A 23,275-nucleotide genomic window follows, 5' to 3' on the forward strand; every position below is an offset into this window, starting at 1 on the left:
GGCATTGTGCCAGGTAAACAACCACTCCCTCAATGTTAGCAAAACAAAGGAGCGGATTCAGGACTTCAAAAGGAACCAGGATGGACTGGACAAGCCCCCATCCTCATCAACAGGGCCGCCGTGGAGACGGGCAATAATTTCTCAGCGTACACATCTCAGAGAAGCTGAAATGGTCTAACCACATGGACGCCGTAGTGAAGAAGGCACGACAGCAACTCTTCAACCTCTAGATGCCGAAGAAATCCGGTGTTCAGTGTTCTGCAGGAGCACCATCGAGAGCATACTGTTGGGCTGCATCACAGCCTGGTACGGCAACACCCCCACCCTCAACTCTCACTTAATTTACCTGTAACAACTCCCCCTATGGACACTCTTTCTCCTGTTSCCCCCCCCCCCCCCCAACAGACTTTACTCTGCCCCCACCCCAATGACATTTATCACTGTTGCAGTTGTTAATATGGAAATGATTACTTTAGTTTTTATTTCACTCACTGGTCATGCTGCTGCTCCCCCTATGGTCATTCCACCCCACCCCCTCAACAGTCTTTACTCTGGATATTTTATTTATTCATCACTGCCACAGTTGTTGTTATGTATATAGTGTTATTTCTATTGTTTTTATGACCATTTTCATTACTTTATTTCACTAGTCCTACATGTTGGAGGTCGAAGCCTAAGATGTCCACTGTACCCTGCAATCACACCTGCAACCCTGTACATTTGGCTCTTAAAACATCGGAATGTTTTCTGTCATGAGAAAGATGACGTAAACTCTGCTTACAAATATACAGTTCATTAAGTTGAAGTTAATTCAATTTGAGAGTAATTGTGTTCATCACACAATCATGTCTCAGGGCAACCTGTACATAATAATTATGTTAAATGCAACCCTGGAGTGAAACTAATTTCTAGACACACAGAGATTAAAATCCCTTCATTAAATTGACCACCTGATATCGTAGAAACTTGCTTCTCAAAATGATAAATTAGCACGTTTTAACACCTGTAATAAACAAATAACATGCACATCCCCGATTGCACATTAACAGTGAACAAAGAAGGCGACGTAAATATAAACCTTACTCAATGTCACAGAAATGTGTTCCTCTGCAAAATGCACTTGAAACACCATAGATAAACTGATCTCCGTGCTGCAAAAGCACAGTATTCAACTCTATCTCTCCTTTCAATCTCAATAACTTCCTACGTTTAAACACTTGAGCTGGTTTCTGAGGCAGACTGGTTTGACAATCATTGAAGAAATTCTGTCTGTAATAACAATGTTGACAGATAATTATAGGCATAGGTGAGAAACTGAAAATACACAAGCTCTCAAGTTTGCCTGCCAGTTAGCATCATTATGTTACCCAAGTAACCAACTAGGTAGTTGGCTCATAAATGTTTTTCAATACGCTAGGCATGGTAAGGCAAGGTGAGGCACTGTACAGTATGACGTCATTCATGTTGTTGTCCAGGACTGATGAAGAAGTAACGGCTCATGGAGAACACCATCCCACTGACATGATTCATGAACTACCATACAACATGAAAGAGGACGTTATCATATCCACTCACAGCATAGGCTGCTGCAGGCATGACCATATGAGAAATATACAGTACATGCTTAAGAAAAATCATTCAATCAGGTCTTCCAAGGCTTTTGTTTGAACATATTCAATCCCTTATAAAACAAGAGATTCAAGAGACAATAGGAATAAACAAAAGCTTTACATGACCAAAATGTAAATTACCAAAATGTAAATAGCAGAAGCTCAATGGGGTCCATAATTATTGGCACCCTTGATAAAGATAAGCATAAAAGACAATCAAATAAATAATATAAATAGTGAGCTATATAGTATGCTAAAAAAATGGGGCAATTTTATTCTGTCTTGGTTAATTGACCACAAAATCAACATTTTGCAATGGCCATCTGTCGGACTTGAACCCCATTGAAAACCTGTGGTTTGAATTGAAGAGGGCCGTCCATAAGCCCAGACAAAGAATATCAAGGATCTGGAAATATTCTGTATGGAGGAATGTTCCAAGATCCCTCCCAAACTGTTCTCCAATCTCATTCATTTAAGGATGGAACCATTTCCCCCCCCAATTTTCGCCTAAAATGACATACCCAAAACTAACTGCCTGTAGCTCAGTACCTGAAGCAAGGATTTGCATATTCTTGATACCATTTGAAAGGAAACACTTTGAAGTTCGTGGAAATTAAATTAATGTAGGAGAATATAACACATTAGGTCTGGTAAAAGATAATATAAAGAAAAAAACATATTTTTTTTTTGTACCGTCTTTGAAATGCAAGAGAAAGGCCAAAATGTATTGTTCCAGCCCAGGCGCAATTTAGATATTGTCCACTAGATGGCAGCAGTGAATGTGCAAAGTATTAGACTGATCCAATGAACCTTTGTATTGATGTTCAAAATGTTGTATCAAGACTGCCCAAATGTGCCTAATTGATTTATAAATACATGTTCAAGTTCATAACTGTGCACTCTCCTCAAAAAATAGCATGGTATTCTTTCACTGTAATAGCTACTGTAAATTGAACAGTGCAGTTAGATTACCAAGAATTTAAGCTTTCTGCCCATGTCCTGGGAAATTGTCTTGTTACTTACAACCTAATCACAGTAGRCTACGTTAGCTCAACCGTCCTGCGGGTGGGACACCAATCTTGTAGAGGTTTTTTAAACAGTTTAGAAAAAAAGTTAAGAACTATTGGAATTAAACATGTCACACATTCCATTTAACATCAACTTTGTTATGTGAAATGCAAATGCAATACCATTAGGTCAAAAACGATATTCCATKAACCGTGGCGTTATCCTCGCAAGGGTAGGAGTAGGCCTACTGCAAACAGGGGTGSCAATAATTTTTACCCCTATCTTTTAGAGTTTTAATTATTATATATTTTTTTTTGTATTTAACCTTTCTCTAACTAGGCTAGTCAGTTAAGAACAAATTCTTATTTACAATGACGGCCTACACCGGCCAAACCCGGACAACGCTGGGCCAATTGTGCGCTGCCCTATGGGACAATTGTGCGCTACCCTATTCCAACCAGGCTAGTGTAGTGACGCCTCTAGCATGCAGTGCCTTAGACCACTGAACCAGGGTGTCTGTAGTGACGCCTCTAGCACTGAGATGCAGTGCCTTAGACCGCTGCGCCACTCAGGAGTTAAACAAAATCTTTCAGAGCAATTGTATTAGCATGAAATAATATACATTTCCTATTTATTTTCTACTGTTTTTTTGCTCATTTTTTATCAAGGGTGCCAATAATTGTGGACCCCCCTGTACATATGACAGCATATCCCCAATAGGTAGCATCTTCAGCACATTGAGTTAAACACACATTTCAGTGTTCAACACAGAAACAACAAATATCAAAGCCTTTTCCATATATCGATGCATTTTGCAATCTTCTTAAATTAGCATATATAATACTGCGCAATCTATTCCAGTTTCGAGTACACTTGCCTTGCACTTCAGATGTTCCCCTTTTTTAAAAATGTGGTTACAAATCTAGTCTATTACAGATGACAAAGTGAAGAATGATTTGAATTAAACATGTCACACATTCCAGCCATCATTACATTTAACGTCAACTTTGTTACATGAAATGCGATTCCAGAAAGTCAAAAACTATATTCCACTAACAGTTGTCAACTGTCAAAAGGCTACATCACATCGCCTTACGAGCACTCCAATAATTCACTGACATTGTTTTAACTTGTTGGTTGAAAAACAAAATGGTATCTTCTGATTGAGAATGTCTGTTTGTGTTTGGTAGGGCTGTAATGTTATTGAGCAACCATGTAAAAAATCCCCCTGGAAGTCATTGGCTTTAACAGTCCAAAGTGAAGGTTGCAGAGGTCACGTTTTCACATGCTGGTTTTGTGAGCCTCACGAGAATATATGCAACCAAACAAAAATGTGTGCACATGGAGAGCATTGCCAGGTCCATTAACACACTAACAAAGTAATTTCTGTCATTAGTGGCACAACATTATTGCACAATAACTGTTTTTGGACTGTGGGTGATCGAAGAAAAAAAAATAGTAATCAGGTCAGGTTATCCTTAAGTTTGATCGGGTCCATTTACTGTTTCTACAGACCGTTAGTGTCAGAAGGCTGCTTGTTGAGAGCATCCAGGGCCACCTGAGTCTCCTTTTGTCCATCTATGGAGCAGTTGGACACAGCATTGGCCACCTGGCAGAACTTGCGCAGTATAATCTCCCTTAGAAGCAGGTAAACCCAAGGGTCCAGGATCTGGTTCAGAGAGGCCAGGCGAATGGCGGTGAGAAAGAAGTTACAGTCCACCTGGATGTCTTGACTAGGAGTGAAAGACACTTCTGCCGGTTTGCAGTGATGTGAAGACGTCTGTGTCGAGATCATTCTTAACATCAGCACCTAAAGAAAAGAGTCAGTGACAATTGAATCAAGATTACCTTGGAGGGTCTCGCTTTACTTAACATCATTACTAATTTATAGATATACGAGATACCATACCTGGTCACAGAGATGGCAAACTCTTGAAATTCTATCTGTCACTACAAATTTCGATAATTGTTTGGTTTTGTCATGCAGGGCTCACTTTTTATTTTATTTTATTATGTTACTTAGATTAACGCACGGGTGCGTCCAATGGATTTGAATCAGCTCTCAAAAGGCGTGGTTAACATGTGGTTGTCCTTCATCTGATTAAGATGATCCGATCACTAACTGATTGAGATTCGTTGTGGCTGCACATGGTAATAAAATGTGTCTCATCTGCCCACTGCAAATTAATCCAACCTGCCTTGAACATCCCCTTATGACAAGCTGTATAAATCGACAGAAAACAGCACAGTTTTATAGTCAATAGCTGTATAATATCATCATTACAACCTACTTTTGTTATCCAACGATTTAAGACTGGTCATAACACTGTTCCGGTAACCTAGCCCTGTCCCCAGCCTGTCCTATCCCTAAGAAAGTCACTGCACAAACAAGCTGAGTATCTGGATGTGTGTACAAAATACATTTAATGCACAGTATAAATACAAATTACACTTAGGCCTTATTGCACACTGTAGAAGCAGAAACAGGTTCAATTATAGAGCACGCCAAAAAGTGCATCTAATGGTGCAACGCATTTACCAAAAAAGCCAATTGTTATTTTCTGGAGTGCATTAAATCTAAACTGGACATCGGAGAAGTCGGCACAGTCTTTTTGGATCTTGAAAAGGCCTTTGAAACTGTGAATCATGACGTCCTCCTATCCACACTATCCTCCCTTAACCTCTCTTGGGCACGTGAGACGTTAGCGTCCCACCTCTTCAACAGCCAGTGACACTGTTGGGCGCCAAATTCAAATACAGAAATACTCATTATAAAAATTCAGAAAACAAAACATATTTTACATAGGTTTAAAGATCAAATTCTTGTGAATCTAACCACGGTGTCAGATTTTAAAAATGCTTTATAGCGAAAGCATACCTTACGATTATTTGAGAACATAGCACACTAGACAAATCATTACAAACAGTAGCCAGCCAAGTAGAACAGTTACACATGTCAGAAATAGAGATACAATTAATCCCTTACCTTTGATGATCTTCATATGGTTGCACTCAGCAGACATMCATTTACTCAATAAATGTTTATTTAGTTCGGTAAAGTCTCTTTATATCCAAAAACCTCTGTTTTGTTTGCGCGTTTTCTTCAGTAATCCACAGGCTCAAACACAGTCAAAACAGGAAGACAAAAAAAATCCAAATTGTATCTGTAAAGTTCATAGAAAAATGTCAAACGATGTTTTAGCCTAAATAATCAATAATATTTCAACCGGACAATAACGTCGTCAATTTAAAAGGTAAACAAGAAACGCACTCTCTTGGTCGCGTGCATGAAAAAGCTCTGTGACACTTTAGGGTCCACTCATTCAGACTGCTCTTACTTCTTCATTTTTCAGAATACAAGCCTGAAACAATTACTGGTGCCTCTCTTATCGTCACTCAATGCCTAGGTTTACCTCCACTGTACTCACATCCTACCATACCCTTGTCTGTACATTATGGCTTGAATCTATTCTTCCGCGCCCAGAAATCTGCTCCTCTTACTCTATGTTCCAAACTCACTAGACGACCAGTTCTTTTAGCCTTTAGCCGTACTCTGTTCCTACTCCTCCTCTGTTCCTCTGGCGATGTATAGGTAACCCAGGCCCTGCAGCCCCCAGCATCACTCCCATTTCTCTGTCGCACTCATTTGTTGAGTTCTGTAACCGTAAAAGCATTGGTTTCATGCATGTTAACATTAGAAGCTTCCTCCCTAAGTTGGTTTTATTCACTGCTTTAGCACACTCCGCCAACCCTGATGTCCTAGCCGTGTCTGAATCATGGCTTAGGAAGGACACCAGAAATCCTGAAATTTCCATCCCTAACTATAACATCTTCCGACAAGATAGAACTGCCAAAAGGGGCAGAGTTGCAATCTACTGAAGAGAAGACCTGCAGAGTTCTGTCATACTATCCAGGTCTGTGCCCAAACAATTTGAGCTTCTACTTTTAAAAATCTACCTTTCCAGAAACAAGTCTCTCACCGTTTCCGCTTGTTATAGACCCCCTTTAGCCCCCAGCTGTGCCCTGGACACCATATGTGAATTGATTGCCCCCCATCGATCTTCAGAGTTCGTACTGTTAGGTGACCTAAACTGGGATATGCTTAACACCCCGGCCGTCCTACAATCTAAGCTAGGTACCCTCAATCTCACACAAATTATTAAGGAACCTACCAGGTACAACCCTAAATCCATAAACATCGGCACCCTCTTAGATATCATCCTGACCAACTTTCCCTCTAAATACACCTCTGCTGTCTTCAACCAGGATCTCAGCGATCACTGCCTCATTGCCTGCGTGCGCGATGGGTCCGAGGTCAAACGACCACCCCTCATCACTGTCAAATATTCCCTAAAACACTTCAGCGAGCAGGCCTTTCTAATCGACTTGGCCAAGGTATCCTGGAAGGATATTGTCCTAATCCCGTCAGTAGAGGATGCCTGGTTGCTCTTTAAAAGTGCTTTCCTCGCCATCTTAAATAAGCATGCCCCATTCAAAAAATGTAGCACTAAGAACAGATATAGCCCTTGGTTCACCACAGACTTGACTGCCCTTGACCAGCACAAAAACATCCTGTGGCGTTCTGCATTAGCATCGAATAGCCCCCGCGATATGCAACTTTTCAGAAAAGTCAGGAACCAATATACTCAGTCAGTTAGGAAAGTTAAGGCTAGCATTTTCAAACAGAAATTTGCGTCCTGTAGCACTAATTCCAAAAGGTTCTGGGACACTGTAAAGTCCATGGAGAATAAGAGCACCTCCTCCCAGCTGCCCATTCACTGAGGCTAGGAATCACTGTCCCACAGATAAATCTACGATAATCGATAATTTCATTTAGCATTTTTCTACGGCTCTGTAGCAACTTTCCCAATGTGGATATAGATAATGTTGTACCTGTTTCCTCAAGCATCTTCACATGGTCCTTTGCTGTTGTTCTGGGATTGATTTGCACTTTTCGCACCAAAGTACGTTCATCTCTAGGAGACTGAACGCATCTCTTTCCTCAGAGGTATGACGGCTGCGTGGTCCCATGGCATTTATACTTGTGCACTATTGTTTGTCCAGATGAACGTGGTACCTTCAGGCATTTGGAAATTGCTCCCAAAGATGAACCAGACTTGTGGAGGTCTACAATTTTTTTCTGAGGTCTTGACTGATTTCTTTTGATTTCCCCATGATGTCAAGCAAAGAGGCACTGAGTTTGAAAGTAGGCCTAGAAATACATCCACAGGTACACCTCTAATTGACTCAAATTATGTCAATTAGCCTATCAGAAGCTTTTAAAGCCATGACATCATTTTCTGGAATTTTCCAAGCTGTTAAAAGACACAGTCAACTGAGTGTATGTAAACTTTTGACCCACTGCAATTGTGGTTCAGTGAATTAAAAGTGAAATAATCTGTCTATAAACAATTGTTGGAAAAATCACTGAGAAATGCCCTGTGACATGTCACAATGTTCCCACCTGTGCTAAAGACCCTGTCTGAAGGGGCACTTGTAGCAGGAATGCACAGGTACTTTTTAAGCAAGCTTACTCAGTCTTGGGAAGTTGGCCTCWTGGAGCCTCCACCACTCAAGTGGGTCTTTGTCTGGGTCTGTGTCAGGGGACATCATCAAGTAACTTGACAACTCAGTTTTGATGTCCTCCTCGGACTGTGGGCCAGACAGCAGTGTCTTCTTGAAGAAGCTTGCAAGTGTTTTCTTGCCCAGGTTCACTTTCTTCTTCTTGGTGCACATTTCTGCTAGAGTGTCGTGTGCTTTCCTCAGCTAGAAGAGACTTCAGCTCCAAAACAGCTCTTTGTTTGATGCTCTCAATCTTGTCATCTGCTATATATATGTTGTCCTGAAACAGGGATCCACCAGCGGGGCCATATCAAGGAGTTCAACTGTAACAGGATCTTCGTACTTGTCATTGAGATACTGTAGTGTGGCACTCTTGATTTTCTTTGTGAGCGTGCCCTCACCTTCCTCTGGCTACAGGAGGTTGCTGTTGAACAGGTTTAGCACAGGCTTGAGGTATGAGACGCTGACGTAGTTCTCCCCAGACAGCGTGTCAGTGAATTCCTGTAGTGGGCCCATGGTTTGTTCACTGATTCCAACACATCAATTTCCTGATAGTTGGGCACCAGGTGCCTGCTTTTTTTCTCTGAGCCCAGGACTCGGGCTATGGCCTTTTCTTGTTCCAGGATTCATTCTATCATCTTCTATCTTGACCCCCACCTGGTTGGGGACTCTGTGATGAGCTGGTGAGTGTGTAGACTGAGCTCAGTCTGTGCTAGAAACAAGTCTCTCTTCTAACAGCTGAAGGAAAAGATACTGACCACCTTCTTGCATAACCCAATGGCACGGTCAACTCGTGTGTCTTTCCCACCATTCTCTGAAAAGAATGAAGAAACAAAGGATTCTAAGAATGGCAGCATGTTCAATAATGTGACAAGTACAGCATTCAGTTGACCTGTCTAACCAACACCACCCCAACCCCCCCCCCACACACATGTCTATTCTATTGTTTAGGAATGTATGACCACTAGCTGTTTGAATATGTAATTGATATAATCATGTTGATTGAAAGTGTATTAATTTAGTTAATTTGTTGTTGTAATTAAAACAGCCTGTGGTTATTTGCTATTGGATTGGCAGAATGACACAACTACTAACACATTAGCCTACAGCTGGCCTGCACATAACCTTTTTGAATGCACTTCAATTATCCAATGTCACACTTACCGATGGCGAGGTCAAGCGCAACGCTTTTATCATGTTGCTCCCGCTGTCAGTTGTCATGCACACCTGTCGGTCTTCGTTCATCTTCCACGATGCCAGAGTCTTTGAGACCCTGGGCTATTACTTCACCCGTATGATCATCGGGGAAGTAAGACGTCTGGAGGCAGACATTTTGCAATTTCCAGTCTTCATTTATGTAGTGGACTTTCAAACTTAGGTATGGCTCTGACGTTCTGCTCGACCATATACCGGCTGTGGTGGAAAAATTTGAAACACTAGCCAGCTTCTCTGTGACTCTTTCGCGTGTAGCAGTGTATAATCGCGGAAGGGCTTCTWCAGTGAAATACTTGCGGCTTGGCAGCTGATATTTGTMGTCAACTGTACCTAGCAGAAGCCTGGCTTTTGTACTGTAAAGATTGGAACCATATCTTTCGCTATGTAATAGGTCACTGCCTCCGTTATCTCCTTCCACCTCAAACTTTTCTTGTCATAAGGGATTAAGTTTGAAAAGGATGCAGCTATGGTAGTTTGTCTTTTAGCAGACGTTTTGGGAATCGGGCGACTGGAATCGGCATTGCGTAACCTCACGCATTCCTCCCATTCCACCGCGTGTTTCAGTTGCAGGTGATGGAAGAGGTTGGTTGTACTGCTGCTTATCGTAGCAATTGTCTTTCGACACATTTTGCACAGGACATTCGTTTGCTGAACATCAGACCTCTTAAACCCGAACCACTTCCATATTACTGAAAAAACATTGCTGCCCTTTTTGGGGATGATTTCATTCTTACGAGAGGCTGAGCTGGCTTCCTCACTTTCCATTTTGGTGGAACTCTTACCGCCGCTACACTTCTCTGCCGTGGATACAATTAGTGAAAGGCTGTCTAGGGTTGTGATTGGTGGATAACCTCTGTGCACCTGTTTTCACACAATTGGGACATGATTCGACATTAGGCTGACAGAGAAGAGACAGTGAGATGCTGCATTTTTTAAATGTTACAACATTGTAACAGAACCTTGATTCTTGCGATACAGGCATTTTCGATATCGCGCTAAAACATAAACTCGAATATATCGGAAAAAAACTTGATATATCGCCCAGCCCTACTTGGTAGTGTGTACTGGTGCTCGACAAGTCGGCGAAAGCCTACATCACCCACGACAGAGAACGGTTGATTATCAAGGGCAATGAATTACATTATCTTGGCATTAATGGGTTTCGTCTTTGAGTTGTCTCGCTGAAATGTTCTTACTCTTTCAAATGACAGCTCGACTTGTTGACTGTTCAATCCACACAGCAGACATTGTGGGCTAGGTTAGGAATGCTGTGTTGCATGTGTAGTGCTACATTTTACGTGGCGTCATTACGTCATGTACCTACGTTATGTAGGTATGCACATCAGCTTTGACATCGGTTTTGCACATCGGCGTTAAACTAGACATCGAGCCGATGCTGATATTGGCGTTTTTAGCTCATATCGTCCGATTCCGATAAGTTCACCGATATATCGTGCTTCCCTAAAAGTAATGATGGACTGTTGTTTCTCTTTACTTATTTGAGCTGTTCTTACCATAATATGGACTTGGTCTTTTACCAAATAAGAATATTGTCGGTATACCACCCCTACCTTGTCACAACACAACTGATTGGCTCAAACGCATTGAGAAGGAAATAAATTCCACAAATTAACTTTTAACAAAGGCCCACCTGTGAATTGAAATGCATTCCAGGTGACTACCTCATGTAGCTGGTTGAGAGAATGCCAAGAGTTTGCAAAGCTTTCATCAAGGGAAAGGGTGGCAACTTTGATCAACCTCAAATAAAAAATGTATTTTGATTTGCTTAACACTTTTTTTGGTTACTACATGATTCCATATGTGTTAATTCATAGTTGATGTCTTCACTATTATTCTACAATGTAGAAAATAGTAAAAATAAAGAAAAACCCTTGAATGAGTAGGTGTGTCCAAASTTTTGACTGGTAATATATGTTCAACTCATAGCTAGTTTATCCAGTGACCATCGCATTTAGAAGGATAGGTACTGACTGAAATGTAGCTGGCTAGTTAGCATGCTGGCTTACAATGGCCATGCAGTAGCCAACTATAGTTAGCTAACACACTTTTGTACATCGCGCTGTAATGTACAATACAATGACCTTATTTTAACGCCCCAAAAACATAATACTTCCAGGTCAACTGTAATATGAATACCATTGTAAAGCACAATTTCTTCCCTTTCCAGTAAAATCAATGACGAGTCCTTCATGCTGCCTGTTTCTGCATGATTGAAGAAGGCAATGAGCTCCGTTGGGTCTTTTTAAAAATGGCGGGTGAACCCTATAAGCCGTGTGGGGAAACTGCTTTTTTCACCCGATCTGTCCAACTTATCACCTCTAAAACGTAAAGAAAACACTATAAAGAGTTTATATAATGTGTCATCACATACCTATTTGAAGGTTTGTGTCGAATTTGAATCGGGTTTTTAGGGCGGCTGTTGTGGGTTTTGAGAGTCATGATGGCTTGCAGTCATGACGCCAAAAAAATGAATGCACTCAGTTGCACAATTGACTAGGTATCCCCCTTACCCTGTCCCTGTCTCTTTCTTGTTTTTAATCTGAGAGAGAAGCGCTACACCTGGTTGAGAGAGGCTGTACGACACAGAATGAGTTGCAATATGCGTGCTGTACGTTACGTCATGATACATCACAATGTAACGTACAGCGTCAGAGGGGTCCGTTTTTTTAAACAATTCTGCAATACTATTGGGCCATTACCATGTCAATCGAAGCTTGAATAGAAACGTGGTTCTCAGCACAGACTGATGCCCACACAGTCCCATTAGGTTTCATTGCAGCCTTGTTTGAATGCAGCGGTTGTGCAAATTTGTACAGAATGGGTTTAGTCAACAGTAGCTAGATAGCTAATCGTGGACACCAAAAGACACAGCTACCTAGACGTGGGAGCTCATGGGCACACAGGCTACATTAGCCAACTGGTTAGACATGATTACACCACGGCAACAATAACTAACTTTTTCACTTAGCTTTACACTGACCACCGCTTTTAGGAGGATAGCTAATTACTGAAATGTAGCTAGCTAGACCACTGGCCAGGCAATAGCCACAAACTTATTGTGGACACACAACCTATTATTTGATACATTTGGGTTAACTTGCTCACATCAAACAACACATACCAGACCATTTGTGGAAAGGTCAAAATAACAATTAGTGGSCTAATTTGAGTTAAACTAAAATAGATTGGTAGCTAGCTGATGAGGTTTTCATTTGGTTCAACAATTATGGACAATAACCGTGAACTCCAAAAAAACATCATAATTTTCTTAATATATATATTTTAGGAGAAGGGAAGATTCAACTTTATTTATGAAGATAATAACATTTTTTTTTTCAATTTTATGAGCAGAATGGCACTGTTGGGAGGAGAAGCTTCATTTCCAAAACGAATTTTCAAACGTGCGATATGATGCATTACAAGAAAAAGACTTACGACAATAATCGTGTACATTTATCGTTAATTAATCGTTACCCAAAATGCCATAATCGTCACAGCCCTATTTATTTCCCCAACTAATTTGGTGATCAAACTGAAGCGGTTTCCCAAGTTGTTCGGTCGGTGTTAACTCCTGGGCGGTGTGCGCTAGGTAAACAGGCTAAACAGACTGCTCTGTAGAGCATCTGTGTGACATCAAGCACTCAAGAACGTTAACTAATCACCTCAACCAATCACATGTGTGTGTCAATAAGGTTGGAACTGAGACCATTCCTTTGGAACTTTAATTAAAATGTACGTTCTGTGAATTATTTGTAGTATAGGCGTGCCTTGTTAAATATGATTTTAGTATTTTAGAGAGTTCTACACCACATTAACAAATGCTATAAAACAAGAGGAAAACCACCAGAATTTACCAGTAGAGGAAAACCACCAGAACTTACCAGTAAAGGAGCCCAGCATATAAGCAGTACACACATGATTCCCAATAGTTGAATGACTGTCTCCGTGGTTAATCGTTCCCACTGCTTGGATGAGTGAGATGTGCCCGATTTCGTTTTGCAACGAATAAGTAATCCACGAATTGTGACGACGTTGCAGGAGAAAGTCACAAGAAGTGAGAATATCCCAAGAACAGCGAAAGTGATGGAGAAAAACATGTTGCCCGGGACTTCTCTGTCTCCAGTGCTTATGAAGCACCAAGTGCCTGGCCATTGCAGCGTATAGTGCCCAACTCCTGCGACCGGCAACAGCGAGAAAAACAGAACAAGACACCATATAACTGCCAGAATTTGCTTTGTCACACGTGTCTTCATGTGATTGGAYTACCAATGAGGACTTGTAATCGCCAATGCCCTCTCAATTGCCATTGCGCTGGCAAAGAATAGAGAACACAAGCCAAAAGTTGTCATACAGACTCCAAAGAAAGCACACAGACTCCCCGATGAGTCTATGCGGTCCCATTTCAAATCGGCTCTGTAAACCGATATAACTATCGGGCTGGTGAGAAGCTGTCCAAACAGATCAGTCAATGCCAGCGACCCTATGCAGAGTAGGAAAGACTTTTTCCTGTTATTTTCTTTTTTTCTGTACGAGCTATATACCAGCATAAGAGCGAGAGAATTGCCCACCATTCCCGTTACCATCATAGTAATGGGGAAAACAACTGATACGGATCCACAGTTGCCACTTTTGGTGGCATTGCTCTCACGCAAGGACTTGTTGGATTCCAACATCTCTCCGGGAGAAGAGTTGCGCCAGGTATCCAGAGTCTCAGTTGTCGGAAGTCATCCTCTATGTGAGGATATATACAGGCTAAGTCCACTGTACATGCCCAGCAGCCTCCAAGTGTAGTCTMCAAAGCTACTGTGCGTAAAAACGCGTCACACTTTTTAAAGCACGGGAGGTGGGACTACCTGCAAGAGCATATGCACAATTTCAAAATTCGGCAGGCCTAACTTTCAACACCAATTGCTCCAGGAGGCTAATTTTGGCAGCTGGACAAGGGCCTAATTTAAAGTGCATGTTCACTTTTCTGCTGAAATTACATTGTAAATGTTTTGGCATAGGCCTATACCTAGTCGGCAACTATGCCTTACATTAAAATATGGCCTAGGCTATTAATGGCTTTGATATAGTTATCTTACCTGAACTAGGGGTTCTGATCCATTCTGAGTTCCACTGAAAAGCTTTTTTAAAATTAGACATTTTGGCCTTGCTGCTGTTTTACTCAATCTTAGTTTTATCACAGCTTTTTCAGGGACCCCATGGAAGCTCCCTAAACCACATGGTTGGAAATCACTGACCTAGGATTATTCAGAGGCATGGGATAAGCCTAGTTGTTGCATTTAAGAAAATGTAGGCCTACTAGCCTAATTATCATAAGGCAAGGCTATATCCTTCACATTGTAGTTTACTTTTAATGCCATTCAATGCCATTTGCTAGCCTGATGTCTCAAACTAAATTATTCTGCTGCTGTGTCATTCACTACATACAATACTAATTACCCTTTAAATCGAGAGGTATTTCATTACGCTGTATGTCGCCTTCAAGGAGTCTTGCCCTGCTACTGCACAGAGAAGTGTAGTGTTTGTAAAGCCACACCATCATAAACTTAAACGGGAGGCAATTTGTCATGATATAATTGGCTTTACAGGCAATGTGTATCATTTAACAGTGGCTAGTTAAACCATAAAGCCATCACTGAAAACCACACATTTTCCATCTTCTATGTTTTGGTAACTTACTGTTTTTCAACAAGACCGAAGAGAGACTGCAAAGTTTAAAAATGTTCAAAGCAATGTCCATCTCGCAACAGAGCCTTCAACAGCAAGGGGGCGTTAGGTTTCCACTCCGTTGTGGATGTCCCCATTGAAATGCATGACATCTGGCGCAATGTAAAGGAGTGCTTATGGGTAACGTGAACCAGGCTTGTGCCTGGAACACACCTACAGCGTCATTGCGCAAAATGGTACACAGCATCATCTTGATATGTGTGCAACAAAACTTCAACATTCACCTTCTGTTACCATTTCTGACAAGCCGTCTATGCATACAATTTGATGCATACTTTAGGTGTATCCAATGTATGCACCACACAGAACTCACTGCAACTTCCTCTGCAACGCTGCAAGTCAAACGCATTGTTCCATTGGAAATGAATGCACTGTACATCTGGTGTACCAAAACGCAAAAACACTGTAGGTGTGATCGAGGCATTAACTTCCATTGGGCATGGCATAGCGTTTGGCCTGAGCTAGGAGTGTCTGTAGCCAGGCAAGCCATTTGCTGAACTGAAAATAGCTTTAGAATATTTTTGTCACACATCAACCTAACATGAGTGGATCATTCTTCCTCACTATGCACTTGGTTGATAGGCCGATCCCATCATCACAACATTTCTACATAGCTGTCACGGATTCCCCRGGTAGGTACTGTTGCTCATTCTGTACACCAGCTCCGGAGGTCTATGTCACCAGCCTCTAGGCGTGCTGAACTGTTTCATTACGCACACCTGGTTCCAATTCCCCTGATTAGTAATTCTATATATGTGCCCTCTGTTCACCATTGTCTTGTTGGTTGTTGTTCCCATGTCCGTTGGTCTTTAGAGTGCCTGTGCTTTGTTGGTTTGGCTTTCGTGCTGCGTATATAGTGTACTTGTTATTATGGGTCTTGTCCTGTGTATACATTAGAGGTTTAACCTCGCTCTTTTGTTTGGGTTACATCCCTGTGTTTTTCTATACATGTTTGTTTTGGGCTTCGTCCCCGTGCCTTTTCATGGCATGTATTTTTGGGTGGAGTATTAAAACCCCCTATTACATATTCCTGTGCCTGTCTCCAATCATTTATACAATGTGACAATAGCCTCATGACACAGGAGGTTGGTGGCACCTTAATTGGGGAGAATGGGATCGTGGTAGTGAGTGGAATTATTGGAATGATATCAAACACATGGTTTCCAGGTGTTTGATGCCATTCCATTTGCTCCGTTCCGGCCATTATTATTTGCCATTCTCCCCTCAGCAGCCTCCTGAATAGTATTAATCAGTCAGAAAATGAGTTTAAAAGTACCAAGTGCCACCTACAGACAAGACTGAGAACAGCAATCAAATATGATTAAACCATAACATGTGCTTTGTTTGTAGAAGTGACCTGTATTTAAAGGTCCAATGCAGCCATTTTTATCTGAATTTCAAATAATTTCTGGGTAACAATTAAGTATCTTACTGTGGTTGTTTTTCAATTAAAATGGTCAAAATAACTTCCTTGCAAAGAGCCATTTCTCAAGTAAGAATGTTGCTAGGACTGTCTGGGAGTGGTTTTAGTAGGGAGGGGGAAACTGAAAACTAGCTGTTATTGGCTGAGGTTTGGAACTCTTTCTTATTGGCCTATTAACTAATTTATCGCCTGGTGAAGTCACCAGGCAGGCCAGAACTCCGTCTCACCAAAACAGGCATTTCATGCGGTCTTTTCAAACAGCTTTTACACTTAAAAGGCATTATCATCCAACCTGTGTGGAAATCTATATACAACACTGGAAATCATGTTTTTGAACGCACTGGGCCTTTAAAGATGGTCTCATGATCACACCATAGTTTTGCATGAAAAATACCACAGCAATGAGTTTAACAGGACTTAATTCACATTTTGCTTACGTTTCAGTTTATTTTTAGTGATCAASATAAGACCTCGTCATCACATTCTATTGATGCTGTCATAAAACAAATGGATGTTAAAAAAATTGCCTGAGCTGTTCGAGTATACAGCAGAGAAACAAAGCGAAAAGATTTTAGCTCGCACAATATTAAAAAATGAAGTAATTTCATAAGGTAAACGCTTACCAAAGTTGAGTAGCGTGCTTGTAACTTAATGACATACACCGTGTACAAAACATTAGCAATATCTGCTTTTTTCCATGAGACTGACCAAGTGAAAGCTATGATCCCTTATTGATGCCACTTGTTAAATCCACTTCAAATCAGTGTAGATGAAGGGGAGGAGACAGGTTAAAGAAGGATTTTTAAGCCTTGAGACATAGATTGCCATTCAGATGGTGAATGGGCAAGGCAAAAGATTTAAGTGCCTTTGAACTGGGTATGGTAGTAGGTGCCAGGCATACCGGCTTGAGTGAGTCAAGAACTGAAACGCTGCTGGGTTTATGACTTTTTCACGCTCAACAGTTACCTGTGTATATCAAGAATGGTCCACCACCCAAAGTACAGCCAAATTGACAACTGTGGGAAGCATTGGAGTCAACATGGGCCAGCATTTATTTGGAATGCTTGACACCATGTAGCGTCCATGTACCGACGAATTGAGGCTGTTCTGGGGGCAAAAGGAGATGCAACTCAATATTAGGAAGGTGTTCCTAATGRTTTGTACACTGTGTGTACACTACATGACAAAGTATGTGGACACCTGCTCGTCAAACATCTCATTCCAAAATCATAGMAAATAATATAGTTTGTCCCCCCTTTGCTGCTATAGTAGCCTCCTCTCTTCTGAAGGCTTTCCACTAGATGTTGGAACATTGCTGCGGGGACTTGCATCTATTCAGCCACAAGTGCATTAGTGAGGTCCGGCACTGATGTTAGGATGACTCGCAGTCAGCTTTCCAATTCATCCTACAGGATTTTGAGGAGGTTGAGGTCAGGGCTCTGTGCAGGCCAGGCATGTTCCCGAACCATGAAAAACAGTCGCAGACCGATATTCCTCCTCCACTAAACTTTACATTTGGCACTACTATGCATTCGGGCAGGTAGCGTTCTCCTMGCATCCGCCAAACCAAGACTCGTTCGTCGGACTGCCAGATGATGAAGTGTAATTCATCACTCCAGAGAACGCGTTTCCACTGCTCCATGGTGATCTTAGGCTTGTGTGCGGGTGCTTGGCCATGGAAACCCATTTCATGAAGCTCCTGACGAACAGTTATTGTGCTGACGTTGCTTCCAAAGGCAGTTTGGAACTCAGTAATGAGTGTTGCAACGGAGGACAGCCAATTGTTATGTGTGCCAGRACTCGCCGGTCCCGTTCTGTGAGTTTGTGTGGCCCACCACTTCGCGGCTGAGCCGTTGTTGCTCCTAGACCTTTCCACTTCACAATAACTACCCTTACAGTTGACCGTTGGCAGCTCTAGTAGGGCAGACATTTTACAAACTGACTTGCTGGAAAAGTGACATCCAATGACAGTGCCACGTTGAAAGTCACAGCTCTTCAGTAAGGCCATTCCACTGTCAATGTTTGTCTATGGAGATTGCATGGCMGTGTGCTCAATTTTATACACCTGTCAGCAACAGGTATGGCTGAAATAGCAGAATACACWAATTTGAAGGGGTGTCCACATACTTTTGTATATATATAGTGTACTTAAGCCAACAATTAGTTAAGGAGGTAAAATGAATGATTAAACTGTCACCTACAAGTAATGTGTTTGTTTCCTAAGCCTAAAACGACACCATCAGAATTCCTTGCACTTATTCAAAAAAAAGAAATATCAGAAAGTAAAGAAAATGACTTACCTTCACCTCAAAACAGAGAAAGACTAAACATTAAATCAAATCAGTTTAGCAAGCTTCTTGGTGAATACAATAGACATTTCAAGATGGTTTTACAGACCTGAGTTGGTAATATTTTTTCCCTCACTTATACAATTGCACACACAAGAATGTTCCTAAATCACAGAAAATCTGGGTTTATGCGACCAACATCTGTAAAACATCCTTGGTAAAAATGGAACCTCATTCTATGATATTCTCATTTCTCAAAGCCTAATGAGTGGATTTAAAATGTAGCCTGCCATGACACTGTGCAATTTGGATAAAAACATGTATGTTGCCTCTTCACAATATTATAAAGTTTCCCTAAAAAGAAACTGACACCATAATCAAATCAAATGTATTTACATCAGCTGATATCTCAAAGTGCTGTACAGAAACCCAGCCTAAAACCCCAAACAGCAAGCAATGCAGGTGTAGAAGAACGGTGGCTAGGAAAAACTCCCTAGAAAGCCCAGAACCTAGGAAGAAACCAGGCTATGAGGGGTGGCCAGTCCTCTTCTGGCTGTGCCGGGTGGAGATTATAACTCAACATGGCCAAGATGTTCAAATGTTCATAGATGAACAGCAGGGTCAAATACTAATAATCACAGTGGTTGTTGAGGTTGCAACAGGTCAGCACCTCAGGAGTAAATGTCAGTTGGCTTTTCATAGCTGATCATTCAGAGTATCTCTAACGCTCCTGCTGTCTCTACAGAGTTGAAAACAGCAGGTCTGGGACAGGTAGCACGTCCCGTGGACAGGTCAGGGTTCCATAGCTGCAGGCAGAACAGTTGAAACTGTAGCAGCAAAACGGCCAGGTGAACTGGGGACAGCAAGGAGTCATCAGGTAGTAGGTAGTCCTGAGGCATGGTCCTAGGGCTCAGATCTTTCCGAGAGAGAAAGAGAGAAAGAAAGAGAGAAAGAGAGAGAGAATTAGAGAGAGAGCATACTTAAATTCACACAAGACACCGGATAAGACGGGAGAAATACTCCAGATATAACAGAATGACCCTATCTCCCAAACACAAACTACTGCAGCATAAATACTGGCGGCTGAGACAGGAGGGGTCGGGAGACACTGTGGCCCCATCCGACGATACTCCCGAACAGGGCCAAACAGGCAGGATATAACCCCACCCACTTTGCCAAAGCACAGCCCCCACACCACTAGAGGGATATCTTCAACCACCAACTTACCATCCTGAGACAAGGCCGAGTATAGCCCACAAAGATCTCCGCCACGGCACAACCCAGGGGGGGCACCAACCCAGACAGGAAGATCACATCAMTGACTCAACCCACTCAAGTGACGCACCCCTCCAAGGGACGGCATGGAAGAGCACCAGTAAGCCAGTGACTCAGCCCCTGTAATAGGGTTAGAGGCAGAGAATCCCAGTGGAGAGAGGGYCTCCAGTGCCTTTCCGTTCACCTTCACACTCCTGGGCCACACTACACTCAATCATAGGACCTGCTGAAGAGATGAGTCTTCAATAAAGACTTAAAGGTTGAGACCGAGTCTGRGTCTCTCACATGGGTAGGCAGACAATTCCATAAAAATGGAGCTCTATAGGAGAAAGCCCTGCCTCCAGCTGTTTGCTTAGAAATTCTAGGGACAGTTAGGAGGCCTGCGTCTTGTGACCGTAGCGTACGTGTAGGTATGTACGGCAGGACCAAATTCGAAAGATAGGTAGGAGCAAGCCCATGAAATGCTTTGTAGGTTAGCAGTAAAACCTTGAAATCAGCCCTTGCCTTAACAAACATAATCGATAATATTTCAACCGGACCGTAACCTATTCAATAAAAGAGAGAAAGAAAATGGAGAGCTACCCCTCTCGCGCGCAGGAACTAATCAAAGGACACCTGACTAYTTTWGAAAAATCTCGCTAATTTTTCAAAATAAAAGCCTGAAACTATGTCTAAAGCCTGGTCACAGACTGAGGAAGCCATTGGAAAAGGAATCTGGTTGATACCCCTTTAAATGGAAGAAAGACGGGCAATGAAACAGATAAAAATAAAAATAAATCACTTCCGGGTTAGATTTCCTCAGGTTTAAGCCTGCAAAATCAGTTTGTTATACTCACAGACAATATATTGACAGTTTTGGAAACTTTGGCATGTTTTCTATCCTAATCTGTAAATTATATGCATATTCTCCGATCTGGACCTGAGAAATAGTCCATTTACCTTGGGAACGTTATTTAAAAATAAAATAAAAATCTGTCCCCTATCGTCAAGAAGTTAACAGGAAGCCAGTGTAGAGAGGCTAGCACTGGAGTAATATGATAATTTTTTTTGGTTCTAGTCAAGATTCTAGCAGCCGTGGTTAGCACTAACTGAAGTTATTTAGTGCTTTATCCGGGTATCCGGAAAGTAGAGCATGGCAGTAGTCTAACCTAGAAGTGACAAAAACATGGATACATTGTTCTGCATCATTTTTGGACAGAAAGTTTCTGATTTTTGCAATGTTACTTAGATGGAAAAAAGCTGTCCTTGAAACAGTCTTGATAAGTTTGTCAAAAGAGAGATCAGGGTCCTGAGTAACGCCGAGGTCCTTCACAGTTTTATTTGAGACGACTGTACAACCATCAAGATTAATTGTCAGATTCAGAAGATCTCTTTGTTTCTTGGGACCTAGAACAAGCTTCTCTATTTTGTCCGAGTTTAAAAATAGAACATTTGCAGCCATCCACTTCCTTATGTCTGAAACACAGGCTTCCAGCGAGGGCAATTTTGGGGCTTCACCATGTTTCATCGAAACGTACAGCTGTGTGTCATCCGCATAGCAGTGAAAGTTAACATTATGTTTGCGAATGACATCACCAAGAGGTKAAATATATAGTGAAAGGTCCTAAAATGGAACCTTGAGGAACACCGAAATYTACAATTGATTTGTCAGAGGACAAACCATCCACAGAGACAAACTGATATCTTTCCGACAGATAAGATCTAAACCAGGCCAGAACTTGTCAGTGTAGACCGATTTGGGAATCCAATCTCTCCAAAAGAATGTGGTGATCGATGATATCAAAAGCAGCACTAAGGGCTATGAGCACGAGGACAGATGCAGAGCCTCAGTCTGACGCCATTAAAAGGTAATTTACCACCTTCACAAGTGCAGTTTCAGTACTATGATGGGGTCTAAAACCAGACTGAAGCATTTTGTATACATTGTTTGTCTTCAGGAAGGCAGTGAGTTGCTACGCAACAGCTTTTTCATTTTTTTTTGAGAGGAATGGGAGATTCGATATAGGCCGATAGTTTTTTATATTTTCTGGGTCAAGGTTTGGCTTTTTCAAGAGAGGCTTTATTACTGCCACTTTTAGTGAGTTTGGTACACATCCGGTGGATAGAGAGACCGTTTATTATGTTCAACATAGGAGGGCCAAGCACAGGAAGCAGCTCTTTCAGTAGTTTAGTTGGAATAGGGTCCAGTATGCAGCTTGAAGGTTTAGAGGCCATGATTATTTTCATCATTGTGTCAAGATATATAGTACTAAAACACTTGAGTGTCTCTCTTGATCCTAGGTACTGGCAGAGTTGTGCAGACTCAGGACAACTGAGCTTTGGAGGAATACGCAGATTAAAGAGGAGTCCGTAATTTGCTTTCAATTGATCATGATCTTTTCCTCAAAGAAGTTAATGAATTTATTACTGCTGAAGTGAAAGCCATCCTCTCTTGGGGAATGTTGCTTTTTAGTTAGCTTTGCGACAGTATCAAGAAGAAATTTCAGATTGTTCTTATTTTCCTCAATTAAATTGGAAAAATAGGATGATCGACCAGCAGTGAGGGCTCTTCGATACTGCACGGTACTGTCTTTCCAAGCTAGTCGGAATACTTCCAGTTTTGTGTGGCGCCATTTCCGTTCCAATTTTCTGGAAGCTTGCTTCAGAGCMCGGGTATTTTCTGTATACCAGGGAGCTAGTTTCTTATGACAAATGTTTTTTGTTTTTAGGGGTGCGACTGCATCTAGGGTATTGCGCAAGGTTAAATTGAGTTCCTCAGTTAGGTGGTGAACTGATTTTTGTACTCTGACGTCCTTGGGTAGGCGGAGGGAGTCTGGAGGGGCATCTAGGAATCTTTGGGTTGTCCGAGAATTTATAGCATGACTTTTGATGATCCTTGGTTGGGGTATGAGCAGATTATTTGTTGCGATTGCAAACGTAATAAAATGGTGGTCCGATAGTCCAGGATTATGAGGAAAAACATTAAGATCAACAACATTTATTCCATGGGACAAAACTAGGTCCAGAGTATGACTGTGGCAGTGAGTAGGTCCGGAGTCATGTTGGACAAAACCCACTGAGTCGATGACGGCTCCGAAAGCCTTTTGGAGTGGGTCTGTGGACTTTTCCATGTGAATATTAAAGTCACCAAAAATGTGAAT

At 41.7% G+C, this 23,275-nt stretch overlaps 1 protein-coding gene across 1 annotated transcript; it reads right to left on the reverse strand.

The window, feature by feature from the left end:
* Positions 1 to 568: 568 nt before the first annotated feature.
* Positions 569 to 14,150, reverse strand: ptger3 (prostaglandin E receptor 3 (subtype EP3)). Its single transcript, XM_024136032.2, is given in 2 exon segments — positions 569 to 4,428; positions 13,298 to 14,150. Coding segments are annotated over 2 exon segments (1,095 nt in total). The 5' UTR covers positions 14,090 to 14,150; the 3' UTR covers positions 569 to 4,125.
* Positions 14,151 to 23,275: the final 9,125 nt, after the last annotated feature.

This window comes from Salvelinus sp. IW2-2015, unplaced genomic scaffold (genome assembly GCF_002910315.2).
Source record: "Salvelinus sp. IW2-2015 unplaced genomic scaffold, ASM291031v2 Un_scaffold757, whole genome shotgun sequence".
Taxonomy (NCBI): domain Eukaryota; kingdom Metazoa; phylum Chordata; class Actinopteri; order Salmoniformes; family Salmonidae; genus Salvelinus; species Salvelinus sp. IW2-2015.